General features: G+C 38.1%; 1 protein-coding gene across 1 annotated transcript; it reads right to left on the reverse strand.

Annotated features, from left to right (window-relative positions):
- Positions 1–36: 36 nt before the first annotated feature.
- On the reverse strand, positions 37–26,637 carry LOC124393541 (seizure 6-like protein). The gene is given in 17 exon segments (XM_046861442.1): positions 37–674; positions 780–879; positions 3,202–3,316; positions 3,480–3,515; positions 3,611–3,805; positions 3,941–4,132; positions 6,486–6,680; positions 7,482–7,678; positions 7,980–8,118; positions 8,597–8,791; positions 8,969–9,138; positions 9,357–9,528; positions 15,629–15,814; positions 16,253–16,448; positions 17,323–17,345; positions 17,348–17,461; positions 26,544–26,637. Coding segments are annotated over 17 exon segments (2,349 nt in total). The 3' UTR covers positions 37–644.
- Between the last annotated feature and the right edge of the window lie 191 nt (positions 26,638–26,828).

The raw sequence follows: 26,828 nt of genomic DNA on the forward strand, positions 1-26,828 counted from the left end.
ACGCTGATAAAAAAAATGCACAATTGTGACAAATTATTCACAAGTAAGAACACAATTTTATTAAGAAATTTATAGAAGCTACCAATGTTTTATTTCTATGGTTTTACCACTATTCTGTTCAAATGTACATTAATCATATTTATTTATATACATGAAAATAAATAAATTATCTGTTCTCTGTTTTAGTCTGACATCACATTGCTTGGGAAAAATACTACTTTTAAACCTGCACTACAAACTTGGTTAGGTACAAAGCCTTAAAATGACAGACAGGAAGTCAGGGCGCACACACACACACACACACACACACACACACACACACACACACACACACACACACACACACATTTTTAAACAACACAGCTCCTGCCGTCAGTGCATAAATGTTCAAATTCAATAGTAAAACCACAGCCACTTTCAATTATTCACCTTCTCTTCAACAAAACCACCCTTCCTTATGTCCACCTCCCTTCCCTACTTCATCTCTCTCTCTTTCTCTCTGTCCAACCTGATTTATCTGCAATGCATTCTGCAGATTTGGAGATTTGGGAGGTTGTGGAAGTTAGGGTAGCAGTGGAATTGTCAGGATCTATTTACATCACTTTCTCTGCATTTGTAACTTTTATTCACAGCAGCAGGCCTGTTCATATTGACACTTCATATTCTCTTGTGTCCTGAAAAATATGACAAATCCAGACAATAGCATATATATCTTAATGTAAACAATTTAATGATAACCAATTAATATACTGTTTGGCATACTAGTATTTTATACTTACCCCACCAGTCTCATATATAGGATTGTCAAACTCGGCCTCCACAGTGATCTGTCTGTATGGGTGAGGGTACATGAGCGGCAAGCGTAGGTTCGAATGGCACCTGGAAAATAAGAGCAGAATGTTGAATGTGCAGTAATATTCAATTAAACAGAAACCTGAAACATTTGGTTTCATAATATGGCAGAAACTTTTTAAGTAATCACCTGGTCTTTGTTTTCAAAATCACAGTGCTATCAGATTACAACATTTATTTGGTGAGGTAATATAGTAAGAAAATACACACAATTTATTATTATTTTTAATAAAGTGCTAATTTAAGTACTCCTTGAAGACATGGGGCGTCATTTGTGACAACTGCAATTGACAAAGAAGGGCCTTGATGCATAAAATTTGATTTGATTTGAATACTGCAGTCAGTTGCAAATGGTGCACAGAAGAAGACCAGCAAGAAGTAAGGTGCAGTAGTCCAGTCACAAACAGTAATCCAGTCACAAAATGACAAGGTGCCTAACTGGTCATTTTGGGGAGAAAGTGGAAGAAATTTGCATTAACATGACAGCTTAGCATAAAGAAAGGAAAAGGGCAGTTGATTGTCCAGTATTACCCCAAGGCTAAATTCAATGACCAAAACTGAAAATTCTCAATGATTGACACAAGGCCAGTTGTTGTGAAATGTGCCTTTTTGTAGCTGGACTGGTTAGGATGTTAAAGGTAGTTCTAGGAGATAGAGAGACAGCTGATTGTAAAAAGTACATTTAAAGATTGTAAAAAGAAAAGAGAGAAGTGATACTGGTCAGCAGTTGCTGATGTATGAGGGACACTAAGTAAATGAATTGAGGTTGGGAATAACCCTAACTCGCTTAGATGCAATTTGCACATGACCAGATGTGAGGCCATTAGTGATTGTAATGTTTTTTTCTCCATATATTTCATATCACATATTTCTTCTTTGCCTTTCATAAAAATTCAAATTCTTCAGCACTCAGACAGGACATAGCCAGGGAAGCCAGTGGGTTAAGAAGTGAAAATATGTTAAGGAGCTTATGTGGAGAAGCTTCCAACATTTCCATGAAAATGGCAATCTTAGCAGAAGCCACGTTCAATAAAAGGATGTGGTAAAACAAGAGTTCTGTGTCAAGTTGTGATTTCTTCCACTTTCTCTGAGCTGTTCTTAATTTTCTCCAATTGCTGCAAAATATCTTTCTGGAGCACAAAGAAGCTCCAAGGGTAAGGACAATGAGGAGAGAAACATGTAGAAGGATAAGGAAGAGGAAAAGGAGGTAGTATGACAGTGTGGAGGAATATATGGTGGAACCAAGATATTGTATATTTTCTAGAGAAAATTTTTCTATGTAGAGACTCTCAACAAACTACACATTTTAGAATTGCAGTTTATAAAAAGGTAATAAGTAAATACAGTGGAACCCACTTATCTTGACCTCGGTTATCTCGACAACCCTATTAAGTCGACGTTTTTGAAGTGGAACCGCCAAATTCTCGCTTTGTCTAAGCATTTTTTATCGGTTATGTCGACTTTTTTATGTCGCCGAACCCTAATATCTCAAGCACAAGGGGGGAAAATTTTGCCACTTAACGTCAGTCATCTCGATCAGCACTGTGCAGCCGCAGAAGAACTCGCGAAAGTGGCGGAAAAATCAAGCCTTACAGATGCTACAGGTGTTGTATTGTATACTGGTGAATCTCTGTTAGTTAGTGCACATATGCCTTTTGTTGTTAAATGTTATGCGATGAACGGGAGGCGAAAGCCGCGCTTGGTAGGAGCGCAGCGCGGAACGTGGGATGAGCAGCAAAAGCATAGAATTAACAATGGCAGGATCGGGGGAATCCGCGATGCGCTTTGGGAAGAAAAGAGCAGCCGTTGAGAGAGTGCCGGTGGGAAGGCACATACCGGGATACACATGCGCGATAACAACGACCGCCGTGAACCAACATATACCAACAATAACGGACGGCGAGAGTTTGGAAGTTTAAATAGGAGCTGGTGATGATGATAAACAAGCACCATATGTGCGCGATTGAAGCCGGGAGCTTCAGAGAAAGCGGCAGAGAAAACACCTGACACGCTGAAGGGGGCCGAAGGGGGCGTGGCAGGTGGATTCCTGACAGTTAACAAACATGTACTGTATGTATTTTTATAGCATGCCTTCATCAAACAAATCGCGGCAACGCTGTTGTGTAAAAAAAACCTCCAAAAACACGTGCATGCACATTCTCATTTATTAACGCACATCATGTACATTAAGAAATTTCAAGCACGTTAATATATTGCCGCCATTTTGATTTTCGTTTATCTCGATCATCCGTTATCTCAATGCTTTTTGGCATCCCCTAGGACATCGACATACCCGGGTTCCACTGTATATACTATAAGCTGAGCAAGCTTGTAAAGAAATATTCTAACCTTCTGACATAGATATAGGTGCCTCCAAGAAAGAGAGACAGTAAAAGAACTAATATGAATATAGTCAGAGCCATGCTTCCCCCATCCAGCGATGATTCGACTGTAGCCTCTGCCACTAGAGGTGTGGAATACAGACAAAAAAAAAATATCGAAATACAACTCAAGCCAAACTTATAAATATGTCAATGTTGCTCAATATTGACATAAATAATGCACTTGTTCATAGAGTCATATAGTAGAATAGTTATAGGTTGGAGGAACACAGTAACAAGGCCTACCTTCTAAAGCATGGTTGCTGGAGCATTCATGATTAGCTACATTTGCAAAAGAGAAAATATAGGAACTGAAACCTTTACATATATTCACATACATTTGCATGAATATATTTATGATATATGAACAGCTTTACCTCTACACATGGGTAATGGTCCACTCCAAAATGAAGGATTGCCTAGTATGCACTTAATTGTAATTTCACCAATGAGTTCATAACCCTGATAGCACATAAAATTCAGGGACTCCCCAGGCAGATAAAACCGCTTAGACAAAACCTGGTAGCCATTGTCAGGAAGACCAGGATTCTCACAAAACACCGACTCTTCCACTAGGGTAGAGAAAAAGAATATAATTAAGATATTTAAAAAAAATAAATCATAATTTTATTAGTTAATTTTTACTTTAATTTCTTATGATTTAATATTGATATTTATTATTATTGATTCTTATTATTGATATTCACAGATACAACGTGGCAAGTGAGATGTCCATACTGGGGTTCCAGGTTCACGACCATAGCAAGTTAAAGTGGCACCACCCTGCAGAATGTAGCCTAGATTGCAACTGTACTGAATGGTAGTTCCCACCAGCAGTTTGGGATCAGAGAGCGTCCGTACAGAGTGCTCAACATGACCTGGATCTGTGCAGTACATAACTAGCAGAAAAAAGACAGACAGGACAGATACAATTTTCTACTTGCTTAGCTGATTCCACAAATAATACTTATCTTAATCATCTAAACTCAGTTTTATTAACAAGTAGTGATAGACACACAGTAAATGTAATTTGTTAGTGTACATAATTTGTACTACTGAAGTATTTCCATCTGGTGAGACTTTTTTTTTTTTAATTAATATTTTTATTGAGGAAGGAACAAAGGAAAGCATAATAACGAACAACAATAACATTAAGCGACAGCCAATCGACAGTATTTTCCACATTTCCTCCCCCTCTCCCCCTACAATTTTTCAACAAAAAAAAAAAACCCACACACTCAGTTATGACATTACAAACAGTGAGGAAATACTGAACAACAACATTGTTAGCCCATTGCACCTGACGGCATTACCTGTTACAATGCGAATATACAATATACAATATACAATATATATATATATATATATATATATATATATATATATATATATATATATATATATATATGGATGCATCAAGAAAATATGTTTCTACATTCAACTTTTATTTACTATATTACATTCTCATCACAAAAAACAGTTCTAGATAATCATTTGTCTTATGCATAGAATAGATAACAGTAACACACAATTAAAAAAATAAAATTTTCTGTCGTTTGCATTGCTACAGTAAACTATTTGTGTGTCTTACTTTTTATGCATAAAATAACAATGAAATGACACACAGCTGGTCAGAAAATAATTAAGAAGCTGACTGTTTAGTTATTTTTGGCTCTTTAAATATACAGTGAGGAAAATAAGTATTTGAACACCCTGCTATTTTGCAAGTTCTCCCACTTAGAAATCATGGAGGGGTCTGAAATTGTCATCGTAGGTGCATGTCCACTGTGAGAGACATAATCTAAAAAAAAAAATCCAGAAATCACAATATATGATTTTTTAACTATTTATTTGTATGATACAGCTGCAAATAAGTATTTGAACACCTGAGAAAGTCAATGTTAACATTTGGTACAGTAGCCTTTGTTTGCAATTACAAAGGTCAAACACGAGTTTGAGCTCCCTCCAAAGATTCTCTATTGTGTTTAGGTCTGGAGACTGGCTAGGCCATGCCAGAACCTTGATATGCTTCTTACAGAGCCACTCCTTGGTTATCCTGGCTGTGTGCTTCGGGTCATTGTCATGTTGGAAGACCCAGCCTCGACCCGTCTTCAATGCTCTAACTGAGGGAAGGAGGTTGTTCCCCAAAATCTCGCAATACATGGCCCCGGTCATCCTCTCCTTAATACAGTGCAGTCGCCCTGTCCCATGTGCAGAAAAACATCCCCAAAGCATGATGCTACCACCCCATGCTTCACAGTAGGGATGGTGTTCTTGGGATGGTACTCATCATTCTTCTCCCTCCAAACACGTTTAGTGGAATTATGACCCAGAAATTCTATTTTGGTCTCATCTGACCACATGACTTTCTCCCATGAATCCTCTGGATCATCCAAATGGTCATTGGAAAACTTAAGACGTGCCTGGACATGTGCTGGTTTAAGCAGGGGAACCTTCCGTGCCATGCACGATTTCAAACCATGACAACTTAGTGTATTACCAACAGTAACCTTGGAAACGGTGGTCCCAGCTCTTTTCAGGTCATTGACCAGCTCCTCCCATGTAATTCTGGGCTGATTTCTCACCTTCCTTAGGATCATTGAGACCCCACGAGGTGAGATCTTGCATGGAGCCCCAGTCCGAGGGAGATTGACAGTCATGTTTAGCTTCTTCCATTTTCTAATGATTGTTCCAACAATGGAACTTTTTTCACCAAGCTGCTTGGCAATTTCCCCGTTGCCCTTTCCAGCCTTGTGGAGGTGTACAATTTTGTCTCTAATGTCTTTGGACAGCTCTTTGGTCTTAGCCATGTTAGTAGTTGGATTCTTACTGATTGTATGGGGTGGACAGGTGTCTTTATGCAGCTAACGACCTCAAACAGGTGCATCTAATTTAGGATAATAAATGTAGTGGAGGTGGACATTTTAAAGGCAGACTAACAGGTCTTTGAGGGTCAGAATTCTAGCTGATAGACAGGTGTTCAAATACTTATTTGCAGCTGTATCATACGAATAAATAGTTTAAAAATCATATATTGTGATTTCTGTATTATTATTTTTTTTAGATTATGTCTCTCACAGTGGACATGCACCTACGATGACAATTTCAGACCCCTCCATGATTTCTAATGGGAGAACTTGCAAAATAGCAGGGTGTTCAAATACTTATTTTCCTCACTGTATAATAAAATGTGATTCCTAAATAGTTTAGAACGCAAAAAAAGTAAACTGGGATAATTGATATTAGGCTTACTTTTCTCACAGAAGGGGGGCTGGGTGCTCCAGGTCAGGTCCAGGAGACAAATGAGGGTCTCTCTGCCCACCAGATCATAGCCTGGGTCACACTGATAAGTAATACGTGTCCCTCGCAACAGTGCAGTGTGTGATGTGGTCTTCCAGCCATTCTGAATCTCAGGCAGGTCAGGGCATGAATCATTATGAGACACCTCTGATATAAAGATAAAAGATAAAGATAAAAAAAATAAAAAAACACTAAAAATTGCAAAATTGTAACTTCAACATTTACTCTTTAATGACAAGGTAACAAAGTTTGGCACGCTTATGGTAATGAAATTATAGTTACCACAATAATAAATATGGTGATCATGATTTAATCAAACCTATCATGGTTTTACAATTTGTTGAAAATTTACTTTGACATTGCAAGAAGCTAAATTATTTTGTAACTATACCTTCAAGCAAATAATTCACTCATTATTTATGGTCTCAAGAAAAATTAAGGATTCAATAATTGTTACTTATTAAATGGTCAGTCATTTTACATTAAATAGTATGTGTATGCTGGTTCATCACAGTCACCTGACAAATTACACAGGTTTAAGTAAACATAAACAAAATAAATTAATTCTTAATTACTGTGTGAATTATATATAATATATTCTCGTACACCACACAGTTCACTAAGATTCACTCAGATTACTGCAGATTACTGCTGATGGAGCTGGCAGGCAGGGAAAAAAGAGAAAGGCCAAGGAGTAGGTTTATGAATGTGGTGGGGGAAGACATGCAGGTAGTTAATTTAAAAGAGGCAGATGAAGAGGACAGGGTGGTATGGAGACGGATGATCCGCTGTGGCGACCCCTAACAGGAACAGCCGAAAGAAGATGATGATGCAGCCTGCTTGTTTAGTTGCTTTCTGGATCAGATTTGCTGAGAGTTTAAAAGAGGCAACAATAATACTACCGGCCCAGGGATTGGTATAGCTGCTTTTGATAATTTGTTCTCTTACCTACATAGTTGATGATGAAACCCTCTCCCTTCCCAAAGACCAGACCAGCTGGATCAGAATGAAAGGTGATGGTAAGATCAGGAGTAGAGGAGGTAAGCTTAAACGGACTTTTTCCGCCCACATATTGGCCCAAGATTTGTGTGGTGACCTCATCACCATCCAAAATGGTCAGCATGTCACTGTCAGTAAGGTTAAGGCTGGAGAGAGAGAACATTCAAGACAGAAAGATATATTTCAAAAGCCTACTAATGGAAACAGTCTGTAAAATAGAATATATTCCTAAGGTAAGTTGATACAATAGAGATACGATGTTTAGCCAGGATACATTTTTTTTTTTCATTATACGTACTACAAAGTAGTACATAAAAGGATCATGACAAAGAATTCTCTTAAAAGAAAGGTAAAGCATATTTAGGGGCATTTTACTATGCAAGAATCTGCCAAGCATTTTTCCCTAAACATGTATGTGTATTAATGTTAACAAGGAAATGAACCCACAGCTGCACATCCAGCAGAATACGCTTTTCCTCACCGACATGAATCCTCCAGCCGCAGTCTTCACCTTCACCATACCAGTCAGGCCAATTCGGGGACAAAATCAAGCCACTGGGTCCAGACAGATCTCCTCCACATAGCGCTGCACATATAACATACAGTAATTAATAACTCTTCCAGTTGAACTGCTCTATTAATATGGAAAATCAGACAGTATATTCAGAGATTGTGAAACAAGCAAAACACATTAATATTCATGCAAAAAAGGTTCTTCATAGTCAAATTACATACTTTAAAATTTACAGCTTCATAGTCAAATTACATGATTTTCAGGGGAACCTGCTCAGATATCTACATACAGCTCATGCTGCCAAGGCTCTCAGACTTTCATAAATGTGTCTGAGGTGGGTTATTTAGACAGAAGACACAAGTGCCCAATGTTAAAACCATTGTAATGCAGTGTTAAAATCATTAACACAGCACAAATATGCACTTTTATCTAGGAACAAATCTTTAAAGATAACAAGGCACAGAGGAAGCCAAAAAAGTGATTAGTTTTATGAGTAGAAACAGTAGAATCTATTGTTTCATTCACGTTGTGTTCTTTTTTATACTTCTACCTTTACACAGAGGCTCTGTGTCATTCCAGTAGGGGTCTCGTGTGTTAATGCACTCAATGACAGGAGGGCCTTGCTCCAGAGAATGGCCAGGTTCACAGGAGAACTGTACTATGGCTCCCACACCATATGTTGGGTCTGTGGTGCTGAAGTTTCCATTCTGGATGTAAGGCTCATAGCAGTGGCCCTTCTCAAATGCTGCTCAGATTGAATTGCAAAGGTCAATATGGTGTCTATGGTATTATGAAATGATAATGTGTAAATCTGCTATTTTTATGTAATTAACTTTCTAAACAATAACTATTTTGTAGAACTTTATAGTCCAGTTGCCAAGACTATTAATTGATATTTTTATACATGATAAGAAGTACTCACACTCATAACGGATATTGAAACCAGTGTTTTGGTTGTTTGGCTTGTCTGTTATGAACTGGATTCTGACTGCTGGGCCCTCGCTGATGACTCCCTCAAATGGGATAGGAACCCCCCGACCAGAATCAAACAGAACTACAGAGCCAGCATCCAGACCACTCCACAAAACAAGCCTGAAGCAAAAAATGACGCAAAAACATAAATATAGCTCATTTGTCAGATTAGTTTAGTCCTGTTGTCCGATTTCACTATGGCAAAAAAAAAAAAGACAAAAGAATCATGCTGTAAAATAGAAATAGGTACAACAGAGAAAATACTTTTTACATGCAGTGTAAATATTATCTGGGAGAAGTGCATGTGAACAGGAAAATGAACCCACACACACACTCACCGGTCTGTTGGTCCCAGGACCATCCTCTCCAGATGGAGATGCAGTCGCTGGCCATTGGCAGCCTCAAGGGACCAGGAGCAGCTGAGGTCAAGAGTGCTGTTGGGATTCATTTGAGGTGATGGTGACAGCACTCTGCCCACACTGGCATTTTTTATTGTGCCTCCACAGAGAGCTGAACAGGGAGATATTAATGCATTTTACCTTCTCAACAACTTCTAATGTATTTTCAATAAATGTTTAGAGAGTTCATTACATTTGTTAAAGTGTGAAAGCTGTTTTTACACTCAGCAGTGGTCCAGATAACAATCATCTGGGGCTCACTTGAACCAAAAGAGCATTCTCATCATCTTTGAAATCACACTCTCAGTCCTGGCGGCACACAGCGGCAACATGGACTGGTTCAACTCGCCACATTAGTTTTTATATGTATCTAGTTTCATGATACAGAAGCTATGACTGAGTTGTTATGATCAGTGATAGAGAGACTGATATAAAACTAGACTTGGATAGGACTTTGTGGTATGAGTGCTTTCACTGAGAGAATCAACAAATTCACATCTTTGGTGTTTAAAAATTCTTTTGTAACTGTTGACCTTTCACACTTAAATCTCAATCTCTCCTTTTAACATTTGCTAATGCAATACATTTTTTGCTCAGGTCCTTGTCTGGCTCCTTTGATCTGCATGTGACTGCAGTGGCGGGCAGTCAGGTCCAGCAAAGCCGTCTCTCTGCTGGCCTAAACACTATCACACTAGCACTGACCTACATTTACAACCTAAATTCTAATATTTGTTCCATTAAATTGTATTAATTTATTCCCAACAGTTTATTCTCTTCATTTTGTACCATTTCTCTTGTCTGCACTGCTTCCAGTACATAGTATATATATATATATATATATATATATATATATATATATATATATATATATATATATAGGTCGGTAACAGCACACTCCTTCTCTTAAACATTCCACACTGCCATCTCATCTAAACATCTCCATGCTCATGCTTCTACTGGTATGTCATCTGGTCCAACCGACTTTCCACTCTTCATCCTCTTAATCGCTGCTCTCACTTTCTCCTTCCTAATCCTTTTCACTGCTTTACCATCTCCACATAATCCAACCATCTCTCTCTCTCTCTCTCTCTCTCTCTCATTTTCCTGATTTATCAGCTTCTTAAAATATTCCCTTTACTATCTTAACACACTCTCCCCACTAGTCAACAGTTCTGCATCCTTCATTGCTATAACTCACAGCAAATTCTTCCCAGCTTGGTCCCTCTGCCTGGCCAATTGGTACAAATCTTTTTGTCCAACATCTCATACAGCTAGAACGTATATGCCTTTTCCTTGGCTTTCGCCACATCCCTCTTCACCCGCTACCTCATCTTCTTGTACTCCTGCCTACTTTTCTTATCTCTCTGATGATCCCAAGTCTGATTTGCCAACCTCTTTCTCCTTATGCACTCCTGCACTTCCTCATTCTTCACAGAAGCTGGTCAGAAGCGAAGATGGCAAACCAGAGAATTACATTACTGTGATGGAAGTATTCTCATTATTTTGAAATAGTCGAGGAAAAGGAGGAAGGAATATGTGATTATGTGTTGGTAAAAAGCTCTTGTCAACTGCAAAAAATATCACTTCAAAAAAAATATATATATATATCTGCATGCAAAGCACAGCACTACAGTGTGTGTGTGTGTGTGTGTGTGTGTGTGTGTGTGTGTGTGTGTGTATAATGTTGAATATATGCAACATTATGCAATGTTGCATATATGGAAATGGAGACAGAAATATAGAAAACTTTTGCCGATTTCTACCACTGCAGATCTATTGACTGCTCAGAATAAAAGTTTTCCGTGGGAGACACATGTACGATGCCATCGCAGTGGAGATAGAGAGCAAAATCACAGCTCGTTTGCTCTTTGTGGGAAGATAAACTACCACGGTCACTGATAATAGCGCGAACTTTGTAAAAGCGTTCAGAATGTTGATGATGAAGCAGAGAATGATGTAGATGAGGACGAGGTCATATTTACGGAATTGCATGATGTTTTACGAGATGCTGCAGGATTTTAATCCATGACGGTGTAGTTTGTTACTAATGGTAACACAAAACACATGGCTAAGGACTAGTAAGTGTCCTCGCCACATTAAGTGCATGTGTGCAACCTGGTGCACACAGTGCAAAGACAACACAAGACAGTGCAAGACAACACAGGACAGTGCAAGACAAATACACAAAAATAATTTTTTAAATACCTCCGCCAGTAAACCTTTTGTATAGAGACATAAAGTGAACAGTAGCAAAAATGTAAACAAAATGTTGTGCAAAAGGGCAATAGCAGCAATCCAGAAAAAATTTGCAAAAACGGCATGTAAACAGTTTATGGTAATGAAGTGGTGTAATGTGAGTGGTACTGAAGACATAAGTGTGCGAAGTGAGTACGAGTGTGTGTTGAGTCCGGGTTGTACAGATCAGTCACACAGTTGTTTGTGTGTGTGTGTGTGTGTGTGTGTGTGTGTGTGTGTGTGTGTGTGTGTGTGTGTGTGTGAGAGTTCAATTCAGTTCAGTTCTGTGTTAAAAAGCCTGATGGCTTGAAGGAAATAAGTGTTACACAGTCTGGATGTGGCGGCCTGAATGCTTCAGAATCGCTTCCCTGATGGCAGGAAGTTGAAGAGTGTGTGTGATGGGTGTGTGGGGTCGTCCACAATGCTGTTGGCTTTGCGGATGCAGCATGTGGTGTAAATGTCCATGATAGAGGGGAGAGAGACTCCGATGATCTTCTTAGCTGTCCTCACTATCCGCTGTAGTGTCTTGCGATCCGAAACAGTGCAGTTCCCAAACCAGACAGTGATGCAGCTGCTCAGGATGCTCTCAATGGTACCTCTGTAGAACATAGTCAGGATGGGGGGAGGGAGACCATGGGGAGGAAAACCAGGGGCTTTCCTCAGCTTTCTCAGGAAGTAAAGACGCTGCTGAGCTTTCTTGGTGATGGAGCTGGTGTTGGTGTTATCTGCCAAATGAACACCATGGAATTTGGTGCTCTTGACGATCTCCACGGATGATCCATCGATGATCAGCAGAGAATGGCCACTCTGTGCTCTCCTGAAGTCAACAATCATCTCTTTAAATTTGTCAACATTCAGAGACAGGTTGTTGGATCCACACCAGGGAGTGCGCTCAACTTCTCAATCAGGTGCTAAGGGATGATCGTGTTGAATGCTGAACTGAAATCTATGAACAGCATCCGTACATAAGAGTCCTTGTTGTCTAGGTGGGTGAGGGCAAGATGAAGGGTCGTGAAGATGCCATCATCCGTGGAGCGGTTCGGACGATATGCAAAAAACTGTACGAGGTCCAGTGCAGGTGGAAGCTGGGTCTTGACTTGCCTCATGACGAGCCTCTTGAAGCACTTCATCTCGATGGGTGTGTGCGTGATGGGACAATAGTCATTGAGGCAGGAGACTTCTTTGGCACAGGAATGAAACTCGTCGTCTGGAGGCACCTAGGAACAATGGCGCTGCTCAGGGAGATGTTGAAGATTTTGGTGAAGACATCAGCTAGCTGTTGTATTAACTCTGCATTCTCTCTGGTTACAAATTCCACATTCTCATGAAATTTAGGAAGCACAGTCCTGAGATTTGCATGGTTGAAATCTCTGGCGGCAATAAACAATCCGTCAGTATGTGTGTTTTGTAGTGTGCTAATGGTCTCGTAGAGTACGCTGAGCGTTTCCTGTGTCTTAGCGCTAGGTGATATATACACTCCGAGAACAATAGTGATGGTGAATTCCCGTGGTAAATAAAAAAGTCTACATCTCACAACCATGAAACCTAACAGCGTTGAGCAGTAGGTGGAAATGAGGACAGAGTTCTTACACCACTTTGTGTTGATGTAAACACACAGACCGCTGCCGCAAGTCTTACCACGCAGAGCTGAATTTCTGTTGGCACGAAACGCGGCTAGCCTGTCCAGCTGAATGGCAGCGTCCAGAACTCTGTCACTCATCCATGTCTTAGTGAACACGCAGTGTCTGTACTCAACTGGCGAGTAGCTTGTTGGAGTCTGATGTAGTCCAATTTGTTGTCCAGGCAGCAGACATTTGCCAGCAGTAGAGATGGTAGAGCAGGCCGGCTAGGGTTAGCTTTAAGCCTAGCACTAGCCCCCGCTCGCTTTCCGTGCTTCTGCTTCCTCGCGCAGCGCTTTCGAGTCCCCCTCCTCCGTCCATCAGCCGTAGGCGACGCCAAGGTCTGGAGGCCTCCTTCTCGAAGCACGCCGAGGTCGCGTAGCTTCTGCCGCAGATCATCGTTTCATGTTGTTGGGGTTGTTTCTGAGTTCCTTGAGTGTTTGACGGTGGTACACAGGGACACCGGTTGCTCCGATGTCCATATGTTGTGTAAGGCGGGCTACTGCCGTGCCGCCATCTTGGATCCAATCAATGAAATGGTAGTCCATTCCAGTCTTGTGCAGGTCTACAATGTTGTCCATAGTGTCCTTAGACAGCTCTTTGGTCTTGCCCACAGTGGAGAGGTTGGAGTCTGATTGATTGAGTGTGTGGACAGGTGTCTTTTGTACAGGTAACAAGTTCAAACAGGTGCAATTATTGCAGGTAATGAGGGGAGGATAGGAGACAAACTAACAGGTCTGTGAGAGACAGAATTCTTGCTGGTTGGTAGGTGATCAAATACTAATTTCATGCAATAAAATGGAAATGAATGATTTTAAAATCATACAATGTGATTTTCTGGATTTATTTTTTTAGATTCTGTCTTTCACAGTTGAGGTGTACCTACGATGGGAATTACAGATCTCTCCGTTCTTTGTAAGTGGGAATACTTGAAAAATCGTCAGTGTATCAAATATTTATTGAACCTACTGCATACTCAAACCCTTGATAAGTGCCAATGTAATGCAATCTTATTCACTGGTCCATAAACTCTTAGGCCAATATATCATTTCAACACATGACATATTGAACTGTCTTTATTTATTTTTTACAAAAATAAAGCCAAAAACTAAAAATCTAAATAAAGGTTTAGGGTTAGTTACTAAATAGACCTTTATTGCTTCTATAGCATTTAAGAGGCTAAATAGCGCCTCAAAAAAAAAGTTTGTGTGTGACCAAAGGTGAGATGTTTGGCTATAATGCACAGTGCACTGTTTGGTAATAACCAAATACAGCATATCTGCACAAACACCTCATACCATTTGTCAAGCACAGTTGTAGAGAGGTTATGATATAGACTTGTTTTGCAGCCACAGGACCTGGAAGACTTACTGTTATCAAATATGCCATCAACCTCTCTGTATACCAAAGTATTCTAAAAACAAATGTGAAGTCATTTGTCCGACAACTTAAGCTTGGACAAAATTGGGTCATGCAAAAGGACAATGATCACAAGCACAGCAACAGAATTGCTGAAAAATAACAGAATAAAGGTGTTGCAATGGCCCAGTCAAAGTCCAGACCTAAACCTTACTGAAATACTGTGGCAGGCCCTTAAGGGAACTGTGCATAAACAAATGCCCACAAACCTCAATGAACTAAAGCAACATTTCAAAGAAGAGTTGGCCAAAATTCCACTACAATGATGTATGAGACTGATAAATTGTTGCAGAGCATGAGTACTTTAAGTTACTTCTGCTAAAGTTGGTTATTTAAGCTAATGAATTAAAAGGTGTTCTTAGTTTTTACACATGGCTGCTCTATTTTGTCATACATTTTGTAATAATAAATAAAGACGGTGTAATATGGCATGAGTTGTTTATTGTAGGTTGTATTTACCCAACTCTATGACCTGTAAGGGACCAGATGATGATTCTATAATAAAAACCATAGAATTCAACTAGGAAATACTTTCATTTCCATATGACCTTATGTCAGCACTGAACTGAAAATGCAGTATTTTCAGAACCTATATTACAGGCACTGTCTCTCCAAATATAGAGTCGCTCCATCCCTCTAAAATATCATAAATACACTATGTCTGTATGCATACTAGGCAGAGCCGACCCCCCTACCTCGACTGCACTAATTCCAGCATACACACTGCTTGTCAGAACATCAATTCTAATTCTGAAGCAAGTGAAACCAATAGCAGAAGAAGCCATCTCTGTTTATTATTATTATTAGTAGTAGTAGTGGTGTGTGTATTGTAGCAGTAGTTGTAATGTTCTCACTCTTTTACTGTTATTATTAATGTTTTTTATCTTTTTTTTTTTTTTAATCTTTGTATGACTTTTCGTGTCTTTTTATTATTTTTACCTCTACAGCTGGGTTCACGCTGGTTCCAGGTAGGCAGAGAGGCATTAAGGCAGGTCAACACCGCTGCACCCTGCAGATGGTAACCCATATGGCAGGAGAAATGTGCTGTACCCCCTGGGCGCAAATCCAAAACTGATACCTCCCCAAAGTGAGGCCGCCGGGGCAAAGGGCAGCTCAGATGGAACACTACCCGAGAAAAAAAATTTAATATTACATATTTTTTAGATAAAAACTACACAAAACACCTCATAAAATATAAAACATTAATAATATATTTATATATGATTAAAATATAATATTTTGAAGAATATCAGATTTATAGTATTATGTATTAAAAATAGCTTTTATGTAAAAAGAGATTAAAAGAGTATTTTATTCAGTTGTAACAGTGTTCAAATTAACATGCATTACGGCAATGCATAAAGTGACTATAATACCATTATAAGAGATAAAAAAAAATGTTTATCGGCAAGATACTAATTAAAACTAACAGGAGAACGTCAGTAAATTGCTCAGTTAATTATATCACACACAACAAAACATTTTACTAATTAGGAATCAACACAATTAAGAGAAGGTAATGGAAGTTGAAATGCACTTCAGAACATTTATTTTATTACTCACTCTGGTAATGAAGCTGGAATGTGCCAGTGCTGCCCTCAGGTGAAGAGCAGTAAAATACTGACATACTATTGGTTGGGCTGCGGATCACCTGACCCTCTACCAGCAGTGTCTGATTGGCGAGTACCAGCAAAGTGCCATTCTTATTTACCCCTCGGATTGACAACTGCTCACCCTCTGATAGGTTAACACTTTTTACCTATGATGACAAAAAAGTGTTCTGTAGTGTTCTGCATTCAGTGCACCTTACTTTCACAGATTTTAATTGTTTGCAATTCATAATTCTTTGCAGTATTTCTTTAACAACTTAATAAACTGTACACAACATTAAAGCTTCAATAAATGTTATTTAAATGTATTGATCAAACACATTTACAATGAAACAAAAAGCCATTATTGATTATAAATTCAATTTTTTATATTGTTTTTAAACTCTGTATTATCCAGGTATATTTGATCTTTAAATTGCAACCAAGTTGCAACCATGTGTTACCTTCCGGAGTTTGATTTTTAAATACAGTCAAACTCCGGAAGGTAACACATGTTTACAGTGCAAAAAGGACTACAGTGTTATTGAAAATTATTCTCTGGTGTGAGGACTGGTGCAAATAGAACATTTGATGACATTGGATTATAGTAATTTGGCAGTAATTCGGACATCACTGACATCTGTTTGTGTCAAGTCGTAATGACACAGAGAGCATGCATTAATTTTACATGCATAATTTGAATCATGCATTTCCGAGATTGGCCACATGAGGTCACATTCTACCCAATTTCATGCAACATCCATGTTTAAAATCTTTTTAAAGATTTTTGTTTGGTAAAACTTTTTTTTTTACATATAAAAAATTATATAAAGACCATTAAAGCAGACTTTTCTTTTGGAAGAACAGTGCTCATGACAAATTAGTGTATGCAGTAAAATTTGAATTGATTAAAAAGAATAAAACCTGCAGATTAAAGCTGAACATCTCACTCTCTCTCACACACACACACACACACACACACACACACACACACACACACACACACAAAGGAAAATGTAGATTAGGAGATATTTTTAAGCATGCCTGCAGTTCCACCCCATAACCGTGTACACAGTCACTGTGTAAGTGCACTGAAGAAAAGCGCCATCTGGAAGCGGCAGATCATCTGACGAATCAATGTACCCCTCTGGGCCTGAGAAATTGATCATACAGCTTGATGCAGCTGAGAAGAGATGGAGGATACTTTAGAATGTAGAATATAATATTAGTCTAACTAATATAACTTTCAAATAAGAATATTAAAAAGGACAGAATGAGAAAATAAAAATAATGCAAATCGAAACCATGTTTAACCAGGCATTAAATAGGAAACTGAAATTCAGCAACTAAAATAGCATAGCACACCCTTCTGTTCTGTTCTGAAAATCATTTAAAATTCAAGGTCAATTCATGTGAAATCACTGAAGGCCCCGGACTTACCTTTTCTGGTTTGCTTTATACAATTAGTTTTACTATTTACAAAAAAAGTGTACAAAATTCAGGCTTCTGAGATAAAGTGCCTTTTATAAAGCGGGATGCAGTCCTGTAAATAAGTGCTTCAAAAGTCAAAATATTCCATTCGCATATAGCTTGGTTAAAATAACTATATACTGAATAAATAAAATACTTTTTAATATGTGAGGTGTTAAATCTGAGAAAATTTTATTTATTTAAAATTGTCATAGTCTACTGGAAAAATTATTTTACCACTTGGAATAGCGTTTAAATTTGCAAATACACAAGATATTAAGTCTTCAATGCAAATTGATAGGAGATGCATGGTTTCATGGTGTATATATTTTAAAAAGTCTGGTGGGAAATGTTCAAAACAGATGCAATTCTAAATAGTTAATGCAATATATTTAAATTAAAGTTGACATTCTACACTTTAATTGCATCTTCATTCACTTTCAGCTTTAAATCAAGGGGTTTAACCATCTTGTTGCATTAATTTATATAAACAGCTTATATAAATATTTTAATTAATATTAACCAAACAAAAACACAATAAATCTGACATGTATAACAGAACAGAAGTAAACAGAACAGTTTTTATAAACTTGCTGAGTTAGATGCTAGAACACTTGACTATATCCTCATTATAACTTGCTCTAAAGATGGGCTCCTACCAGAAGGGAGTGTGTCTGGTTCTGCTTCTATTCCCACTGTTGTGATGACTAATGAAGTGAGCGATGGCTTAGTACTGTTAGCATCTTGTGTTGCTGTGGTAGGATTGTAAGTATTAAGTGTAGTAAGGGCTTGAAGAGTTTCTCCTGGAGACCATGTTGGATGCAAAGCTTTGTCGTCATCAAGCAGCATTTTCCTAAGAAAGTGTTGCTGCTTAGAAGGCAGTGTTTCATCCTCATATCCAGAATCAATGTCCTTCTTAAGTATAGGGAGCAGACCTGTGGGGTTTTCTACCTCTTTCTGAGGCCTTATGTAATCTTGATCTTGTGTTTCTTTAGGGGTTACACCCTGGAACACTGCATGAGAGGAAAGTGTAGTAGTTGGAACAGCCTCATCTACGGAGAGAGAGAGAGAGAGAGAGAGAGAGAGAGAGAGAGAGAGAGAGAGGTTTATCATTTACATTCATGGCATTTGGCAGGTACCCTTTCACAGAATGAATAACAAAACAGTAATATCTTATACAGAAATATAAATTAGTGTTTTGTGGAAATCACACACAACACAATGGGGAAGTCAGTTAGACAGAAAAATAAGATGGAGGCTTTTACTAGGGGGTCTCCAGGCCTTCAAAGAACTATTTCGGGTCTGCTGAGAGCTGCTGCCCAGCCAAGATAGTTATAATGACTCTTTTTTCCCTCTTACTGTGTGTGTGTGTGTGTGTGTGTGTGTGTGTGTGTGGATGTGTGGGTGTGTAATTCAGACCATTCCACAGCCTATCCACAGCACAATCAAGTGCGTTTGAGAAATTACAAAGCAAATGAGAGAGAAATGCACAGACATGCGAGTACTCACGCATGCTAATATTCTATCTTAGGCTTCCTGCACACTTCCTTCAAGTCCCCTGCCTAAAGTGTTTCATAGCAAAATCTAAGTAGCTGATATGTTGGCTGATAAGATTAAAGTGAGCCAGTCATGATTTTTAATTATTGTGAAAAGAAATTGCATCAGTACAGTGGGATGGTATCTTTTTTTTGTATTTGTGTATATGTACACTTTGCAATCATTATTAAAATGTATACCTTCAATTAATCATCAGTAGATATCACACATTCAGTTTTATAACGCTCAATCTGGCATTTGAATAAAAGATTTGTTAACCCCGTAAGCTTCTTTATTAGGGAAGACAGCATTTTATTTTATATCTAATATTTTTAGAAAATTGTCTTACAAATATCTCTGATAAACAGATTAAAGGTACTTTCAAGTTTTCTCCCATGATTAATAATCGTTAATCAAACACAATGTTGAAAACCAATAAGCCTGTAAATATTCCAGCATTTCATACTTGTCTATTAACAGTGAACAACTCAGAGCTTCAGGGTCAGTGGTCAGATCTTTGAGGTCTGATTACTGTCTGTTTGGAAAATCATGTTGTGCTTTTCTCAGCAGAGTCAATGTGGATGACACTTCCACAAGTCTAGTTCTTTTTTTTACTAATGTGTATGCCATAAATTAAAATAAAATTAAACTTTGAGAAATAAATATTCTTTTTTTTCTTAGATATTTGACCATTCCCCTGTTTGGTGATCAAATGTAATCAGTTTATCTGCAGGTGAGAAAATGAATACCATAAAAATCCTATAAACCTTCAACCACTAGACCTTGAGAAACACTAAGAGAACTCTCAGACAGTTACAACTAGACAGAGAGACAGATGGACCAATGGTAAAAATCATATAGAATATAGCCAATCAACCACTCATTCTTAAGATGTCTTTCCCATGTCTTTAAAAATATGGTTATAGCATATTATAGCGCATATTATATATATATATATATATATATATATATATATATATAATATGCTTCTTCCGGCCGCTTCCATTAGAGGTTGCCACAGCGGATCATCCGTTTACATACTACTCTGTCCTTTACATCTGCCTCTTTCAAACCAAGAGACATGGTCCTGTGTAATTTCAAGAATATTGGCTTTCTCTTGGCTCTCCAGAAAATATCTCAGACACACTCACGAAAATCACTATTATATCCAATATCCTTCACTGCTTTGAATGACAAATGAAGTAGTCTATCTGTTGAAATTATTTATATCAAACAGACACATATTGCACTACTGTAATAATGCACATAAGTAGCACAAGACACCCAGCAGCAGAATATAATGAAAACCAACATTTAGCATCAAAACACTATAGTGCACAGATGAAAGAGTCTTTAAGAATACAGCAGGCAATCCGCTGTAAGGGAAGGAATGATTGAGGAAATAATCCTCTGTTTGCTAAGAATTTAAAACCCACATACTGTACTTGCTAATCCCTCTGCACTATGTGTTACCTCCCTTAACTACTTTTACTTTCTGTACTTGCTATCTCTACATACTGTGAGATTTTACTTTTTTAACCCATTTAATCCCACTGGTCACAATTGTGACCACAATTTTTCCTTGCATATTTTTGTGTAAAATTAAAAAAGTAACTAATATTATGAGCATATGTTCATATATAATGAAAATGTAAGTTAGTTTGGTCATGTGACCACACACATTTATTTCCTGGTGCTGCCATCTGAACGGAAGGATGACGTCAAAGCTCAGAAAGGACAGGTAAGAATACTAAGTTCCTTTTTGAATAGCTTTTTTTTTTTTGCAGATATCATCATGAAAGGGTTATCTATACATACACATTAAAATTAAATTAATACATGCTTTATTCTGGTGTCAAACTGCAGATAAATGAAGAAAGTTACAATAGTGACCGGTGGTAAAACACAGGGAGTCTATGTTCCCCATATGTAATTCTGTGTTATTTTATGAACTCTCTTTCAGACTGACATTAAGTCAAGTTTTGGAATTACTTAAAACTGATGATCCAGAGCCTGCAATTTGTAAAATTTCAGTGGTCTCTAGGATAGAGAAAGATGCAATAGAAAGCGACTGTAATAGCAATGCATCTGACATGGATTTTACTGGTGACTCAGCTCACATACCATCAAGAATTTTGAATTCTACTGCAGAACTGTTTGGATATGATCATTTTGAGGAAATTGAACCTGAAAGTGAGGACCAACCAAAACTCACAATTCAAACAAGAAGTTTCGTAAAAAAAACTTGAAGCTGCTTCATCATCTTTATTGCCCTCTTCAGATGCTACTACTGCCAGCATACCAGCCTTTTGCAGAAAACATACCTGAACCTGCCTACAGTGACCAACCAAAACTCAAAATCCGAAACAGAAAACATACAAAACAACTTGAAGCTGCTTTATCATCTGTATTGCCTTCTTTAGATGCTACTACTACCACCATACCAGTGCCCTTGGCAGAAAGCACCCCCGCTGACTACATTGTGTATGAACCAAAAGCAGCACAATGTCTAAAAGAACAAATCCGAATCCATTGGATGTGTTTGTAGCATTGTACCTCCCATCTCTGAAAGATCTTACAATAGAAATGTCAAACCTCTACTCTGTTCAGAACAAATACACACCTCTTAATTTAAGCATGGATGAACTACTTGTATTCTATAGTGTGCCACCTCTGGATATTGTACTGTTCCACGATGGCATTTGCTCTGGTCACTAGATGGGGACGTCCACAACAGCAGCATCTCCAATGCTATTTGATGAAATTATGGCTTCCATCCATGTTGTGGACAACGCAAAGTGCAACATTGACCCCTTCTTTAAGGTGAGGCCAATCTTTCAGGAGCTCAATAACTCATACGAAATTCTGCCATTCAGTAATGAGAGTGTGATTCCCTACTGTGGGCGACACGGGTACATGGGTACAAGCAGTTCATAAAGGGAAAACCAATCCGCTACGGCTATAAGGTTTGGAGCCTGGCGTCCTCAGGGGGTTACCTCTACCACATGGAGCCTTATGCTGGAGTGCATACCCTTCTTCCAGAGACTGGGTTAGGTCATGGGCCCAGTGTAGTGCTGGGTTTGGCTGATCAAGCTGATGTTCCAGGAGGATGCAACTTCACGCATGACAACCTTTTCACCACATTATCCCTGATTGATGAGATGACAAAGTGAGGATATGGGTGCACTGGGACCATGTGGCAAAACCAGTTGTGTGATGTGGCATTTAAACCAATGAAGGAATTCCAAAAGTTACAGAGGGGCTTCACAGAAGTTCTGTCTGAAGGAGAAAAGCTACTGGTGAGGTGGAGGGATAACAGTGTGGTCACTGTTGCAAGCAATGTGGAAAATGTCTACACAAAGTTACCAGTTAGGAGATGGAATAAGGAAAGAAAGGCATATGACTACCTCCAGCAACCCCAAATAATCAACAATTACAACCAGCAAATGGGAGGTGTAGATCTACATGATCTTCAGGTGTCCCGTTACCACAGCACAATAAGATCAAAAAAGTTGTGGCCAATTTATGCCTGGACTCTCCACAGTGCTGTGGTCAACATGTTTATTTAATTTATTGTTTTAATTTATTATTTTATTTCTGAAAGGTTTTTTCATTTTGTAATTTTAAGAATTTTGTGTCATTTATAATGATTAAATTCTAAGCAATTTCCTATAATGTGTTATTTTATCATAATTGTTTTAAATATTTGTTATTTTTGAAACTGCACAATGTTTATAATGTTTACCTATTTGTTAATCAAATAAAACACTTCAACAATTTAATCCAGGCTTTAAACAAATTTCTGGAGTTTTTTATGTATTTATATACACCATAGACTTAGACTCCCTGTGTTCTATCACTGGTCACAATTGTGACCAGAGATAAAACACATTTTTTCATGGTCTTTTCAAATATTTTTTTACATTATTGAAAATGATTGTTTAATATACTTACAAATACATCACAAATTCATATATGTCATCTCTGGGAAAAATTTGGGATTAAATGGGTTAAAGGTAAGAATCAATCAGTAAATCACAAAAAGCCATGTGTACAAAAAACTAAACTAAGACTAGATTTTGTATATAAATGTTTAATCGATTATAAAAGAGTAAAATGTAATTTATACCTATACTGTGTATGAATCCTTGGTGGCTGTATTTTAAAAGCCATGTGTTCATAACAAATTAGCTGGGACATGCTGATATATTTACAGTAATTGCCTTTGTGTACAGCCCACCTCCATTTTATCTTTTGCTTTTTGTTATTCTGTCTAAACCACCAAACCATACATATTTATATAAATATTTATTTTTATACTAACTTCATACTTATACATACTTCTGTTAGACAGTTGTGGCAGTAATCAGGCCTGGGTATGGCTAGAGAAATTCAACTCGGGTGTGATAAACCACAGTTTTAACAAACACTTTTTCACACAGAACCATGAAGTTTTGGATTTTGTTTTCCCTCAATAAAAAAAAAATAACCTTAATTTAGTTTCATATAGTTTGCTAATCTGAAACATTAAAATGTGACAAACAGAAATCAGGACACACACATCACTGTATATTTCATTATTGCTTTATATGGGGGGGTCTCTGATATCCAATACTTCTTAGAACCTGTCCTATCATCAGCTTTTTCAGGTCAATTCTCAAATTCCAAGAATATTCTAGAAACTTACACAATCGATTAAAAAGCTCATTTTCTAGAGCTGTTTTTGATTTTGAACAAAAATCAGGTTTTTTTTTGTTCCTCCTTAGAAAATATAAATTCATGCTTAAAAATTAGAAAACATTAGAACTATAAATAAAATATATTACCTAATTGCCATTTTAGCATTTTCCTCTTATGTGCAGTTTTGACACCACACATTTCCTCTTCCTATTTTCTCATGCTATTATCACAGTTTAGCACTGTGTCGACGAGCTGACTCATTAAAGGTGTCAATGATCCCACCACTGTGTAAGGTGTGTGTGTGTGTGTGTGTGTGTGTGTGTGTGTGTGTGTGTGTGTGTGTGTGTGGTAGGGGTGGGAAGAATGTGGGATGCTTGACTGTATGACAAAATGGCACAAAAATGAAACAGGTGCAGAATTTATTTTCCGGTAATATATATTGCAGGAACTGAAAATTTGTTTTAAAATGAAAAATGTGTTTTATCTGAGAGCAAAAAAATGAATAAATAAATAAACTCAACAAACAATGCAGTAATAAAGTCACAATTTGTCTTCATGGATAATCTTTAATTATAATTATAAAAATGTATCTGCCTGCCGTTCTTTTTTTTTCTGTGTGTCTTCCCAAAACTGTTACCACAAATTTGGAGGCACACAATTGTATAGGATGCCTTTGGAGGCATTAGCATTACATTTTCTCTTCATTTCAACTAGACCCAAACCCGTTCCAGCATTATACTGCTCCTTTGTGCAATGCGACCTCCATGGAGACATTTCTTGTGGCTGAATAAGCACAAATCTCCAAAATCACACTTAAAAATGTAGATGAACATCTTTCCAGAAGGAGGTTATTATACCAGAAAATGGAGACTAAATATGGAATGAGATGTTTAAAAAGCACACTGAATTTGCGCTTTAAAAAATTATTTACTTGCTCCTAAAAGACCCACATACTGCATCCAGAAATCCACAATATAAATATTTTTTTTTAAGATTTTTCAAATCTTGTTCAAGACTAATAACTTCATCCATCTCATTAGCTAAGAATGACAAACACATTTACAATGCACTTGAGACTCGGTAGGTAAGAAACATAGCTAGAGACATCTGGGGCAAAAAACAACAAGCAAGTGACATCAGGGAAAGAGACATTGTTAATGAAAACAGCACAATACACCAGATCAATACTGTAGGACAGTATCTACAATTGGGTCATTTACTACACTGGGTCAGCTGAAGGACCACCCTGTAAATGTAGCACAATAATTTGAATGAGTACTTGATTCATTTGCAAACTAATTCTTCAGAGGGCATTCATTTTCTGCTTATTCAAATTCATAATACAGCATTAGGTGTGAGGTGTCTGCTTGGGCTTCTGCAACTCACTCTCTCTCTCTCTCTCTCTCTCTCTCTATCAACACAATTACAAGAGCAATATAGTTTTTGTGACTGAATCTTTGCCTGACTCTTTTAAGAATAAAACCAAGAGCATCAAAACAAGCAAAACCTTTTATATTTTTATCTTCTTCTTGCTCAGCCACATGCCCGCTACCACATACCCCCACCACCCGGCTGGGGAACTGGCCTGCAGCCGACTACCCCCGATGTGAGAGAAAATCAGCCACAGCCATCTGTGCCCCCGGTCTGTGGACCATCTCAAACTGAAACATCTGAAGTGCCAGATACCAACAACTGATCCATGCATTGGTATCTTTCATGCAATGGAGCCATTGGGGCGGGGCGTCATCCAATCAGAGGTTGAATACCCTTCCCAGCAGATAGTATCGGAGGGTGAGGACCACCTATTTGATTGCCAAGCGTTTCTTTTTAATAGTGCTGTTTAGGCTTCTCCGTACCAAGAGCTTACAGGTGATGTACAGCATGGGGGAAGTCCAGCCAAAACAAACCTCTGAATCATATTCTTGAGAGTTTGATTAAATTGCTCCACTAAGTCATTTGTTTGCGAATGATAAATGTTATTAAGGATTTATTTTAATCCCCAGTAATTCAAAAAGCTTGTGCAGTGTCCATGGCAAAAACGCTGTGTCTTGGTCAGTTAGGACCTTTTTTGGAATTCTGACTTGGGAGACAATGTAGAAGAGTATCTCCGCAACATTTATTGTTGATATGCTGTGGAGAGGAATTTCTTTCAGGTATAGCATTGCATAGTCCACTAAAACTTGCACAAAGCGATGCCCTTGCACAGTCAGTTTTAATGGCCCAAGGAGATCCATTCCAATTCTTTCAAAAGGGGACCTCAATTAATGGTAATAGGCACAATGGTGCATTTGGGTTGCTGGCAAATTCACCAGATGACATTTGTGACATGCTGCACACCATCTGTGCACATAACCTCAAAAACCCAGCCAATAGAAGCGAGTCATTAGACAGTTTAGTGTTTTCTTTTGTCCCAAGTGTTCGGCCATTCAAATTATAATAGCTACATAGAAAAAAAGTTCACTGCGACTCTTCATGACCAACAACTAGGTTTTCTCCTGCTTCATTTAAGTGTCCTGTGTCATTGGCCAAAGTGTCATTGTGGACAAAGGCGTGTCAGAGGGTTTCGTCTCATGCCTAACCGAAGGGAGTTCCCTGGAAGAAGGTGTTGGCAGAGTCTTTTTCATTCTTCGTGTCTGTCTTATGCAGGACTGACATCAACTGCCCCAGTGACATCGCTAAATATAATGCAGGACACATCCACACACATTGCCCTAAAAAAAGTTGAAATGCTAGATCATTTATTACCAGAATCAGTGGATGGGTGAAGCAGGGTCTAACTGCTGTTCTGATCATATCAAAATTATTTTCACCCCTGAATTAAATAGTGATAGTCCACTAATGGATATTAAGCCATGCATTTGCTG

This window comes from Silurus meridionalis, chromosome 11 (genome assembly GCF_014805685.1).
Source record: "Silurus meridionalis isolate SWU-2019-XX chromosome 11, ASM1480568v1, whole genome shotgun sequence".
NCBI classification, from domain to species: Eukaryota; Metazoa; Chordata; class Actinopteri; order Siluriformes; family Siluridae; genus Silurus; species Silurus meridionalis.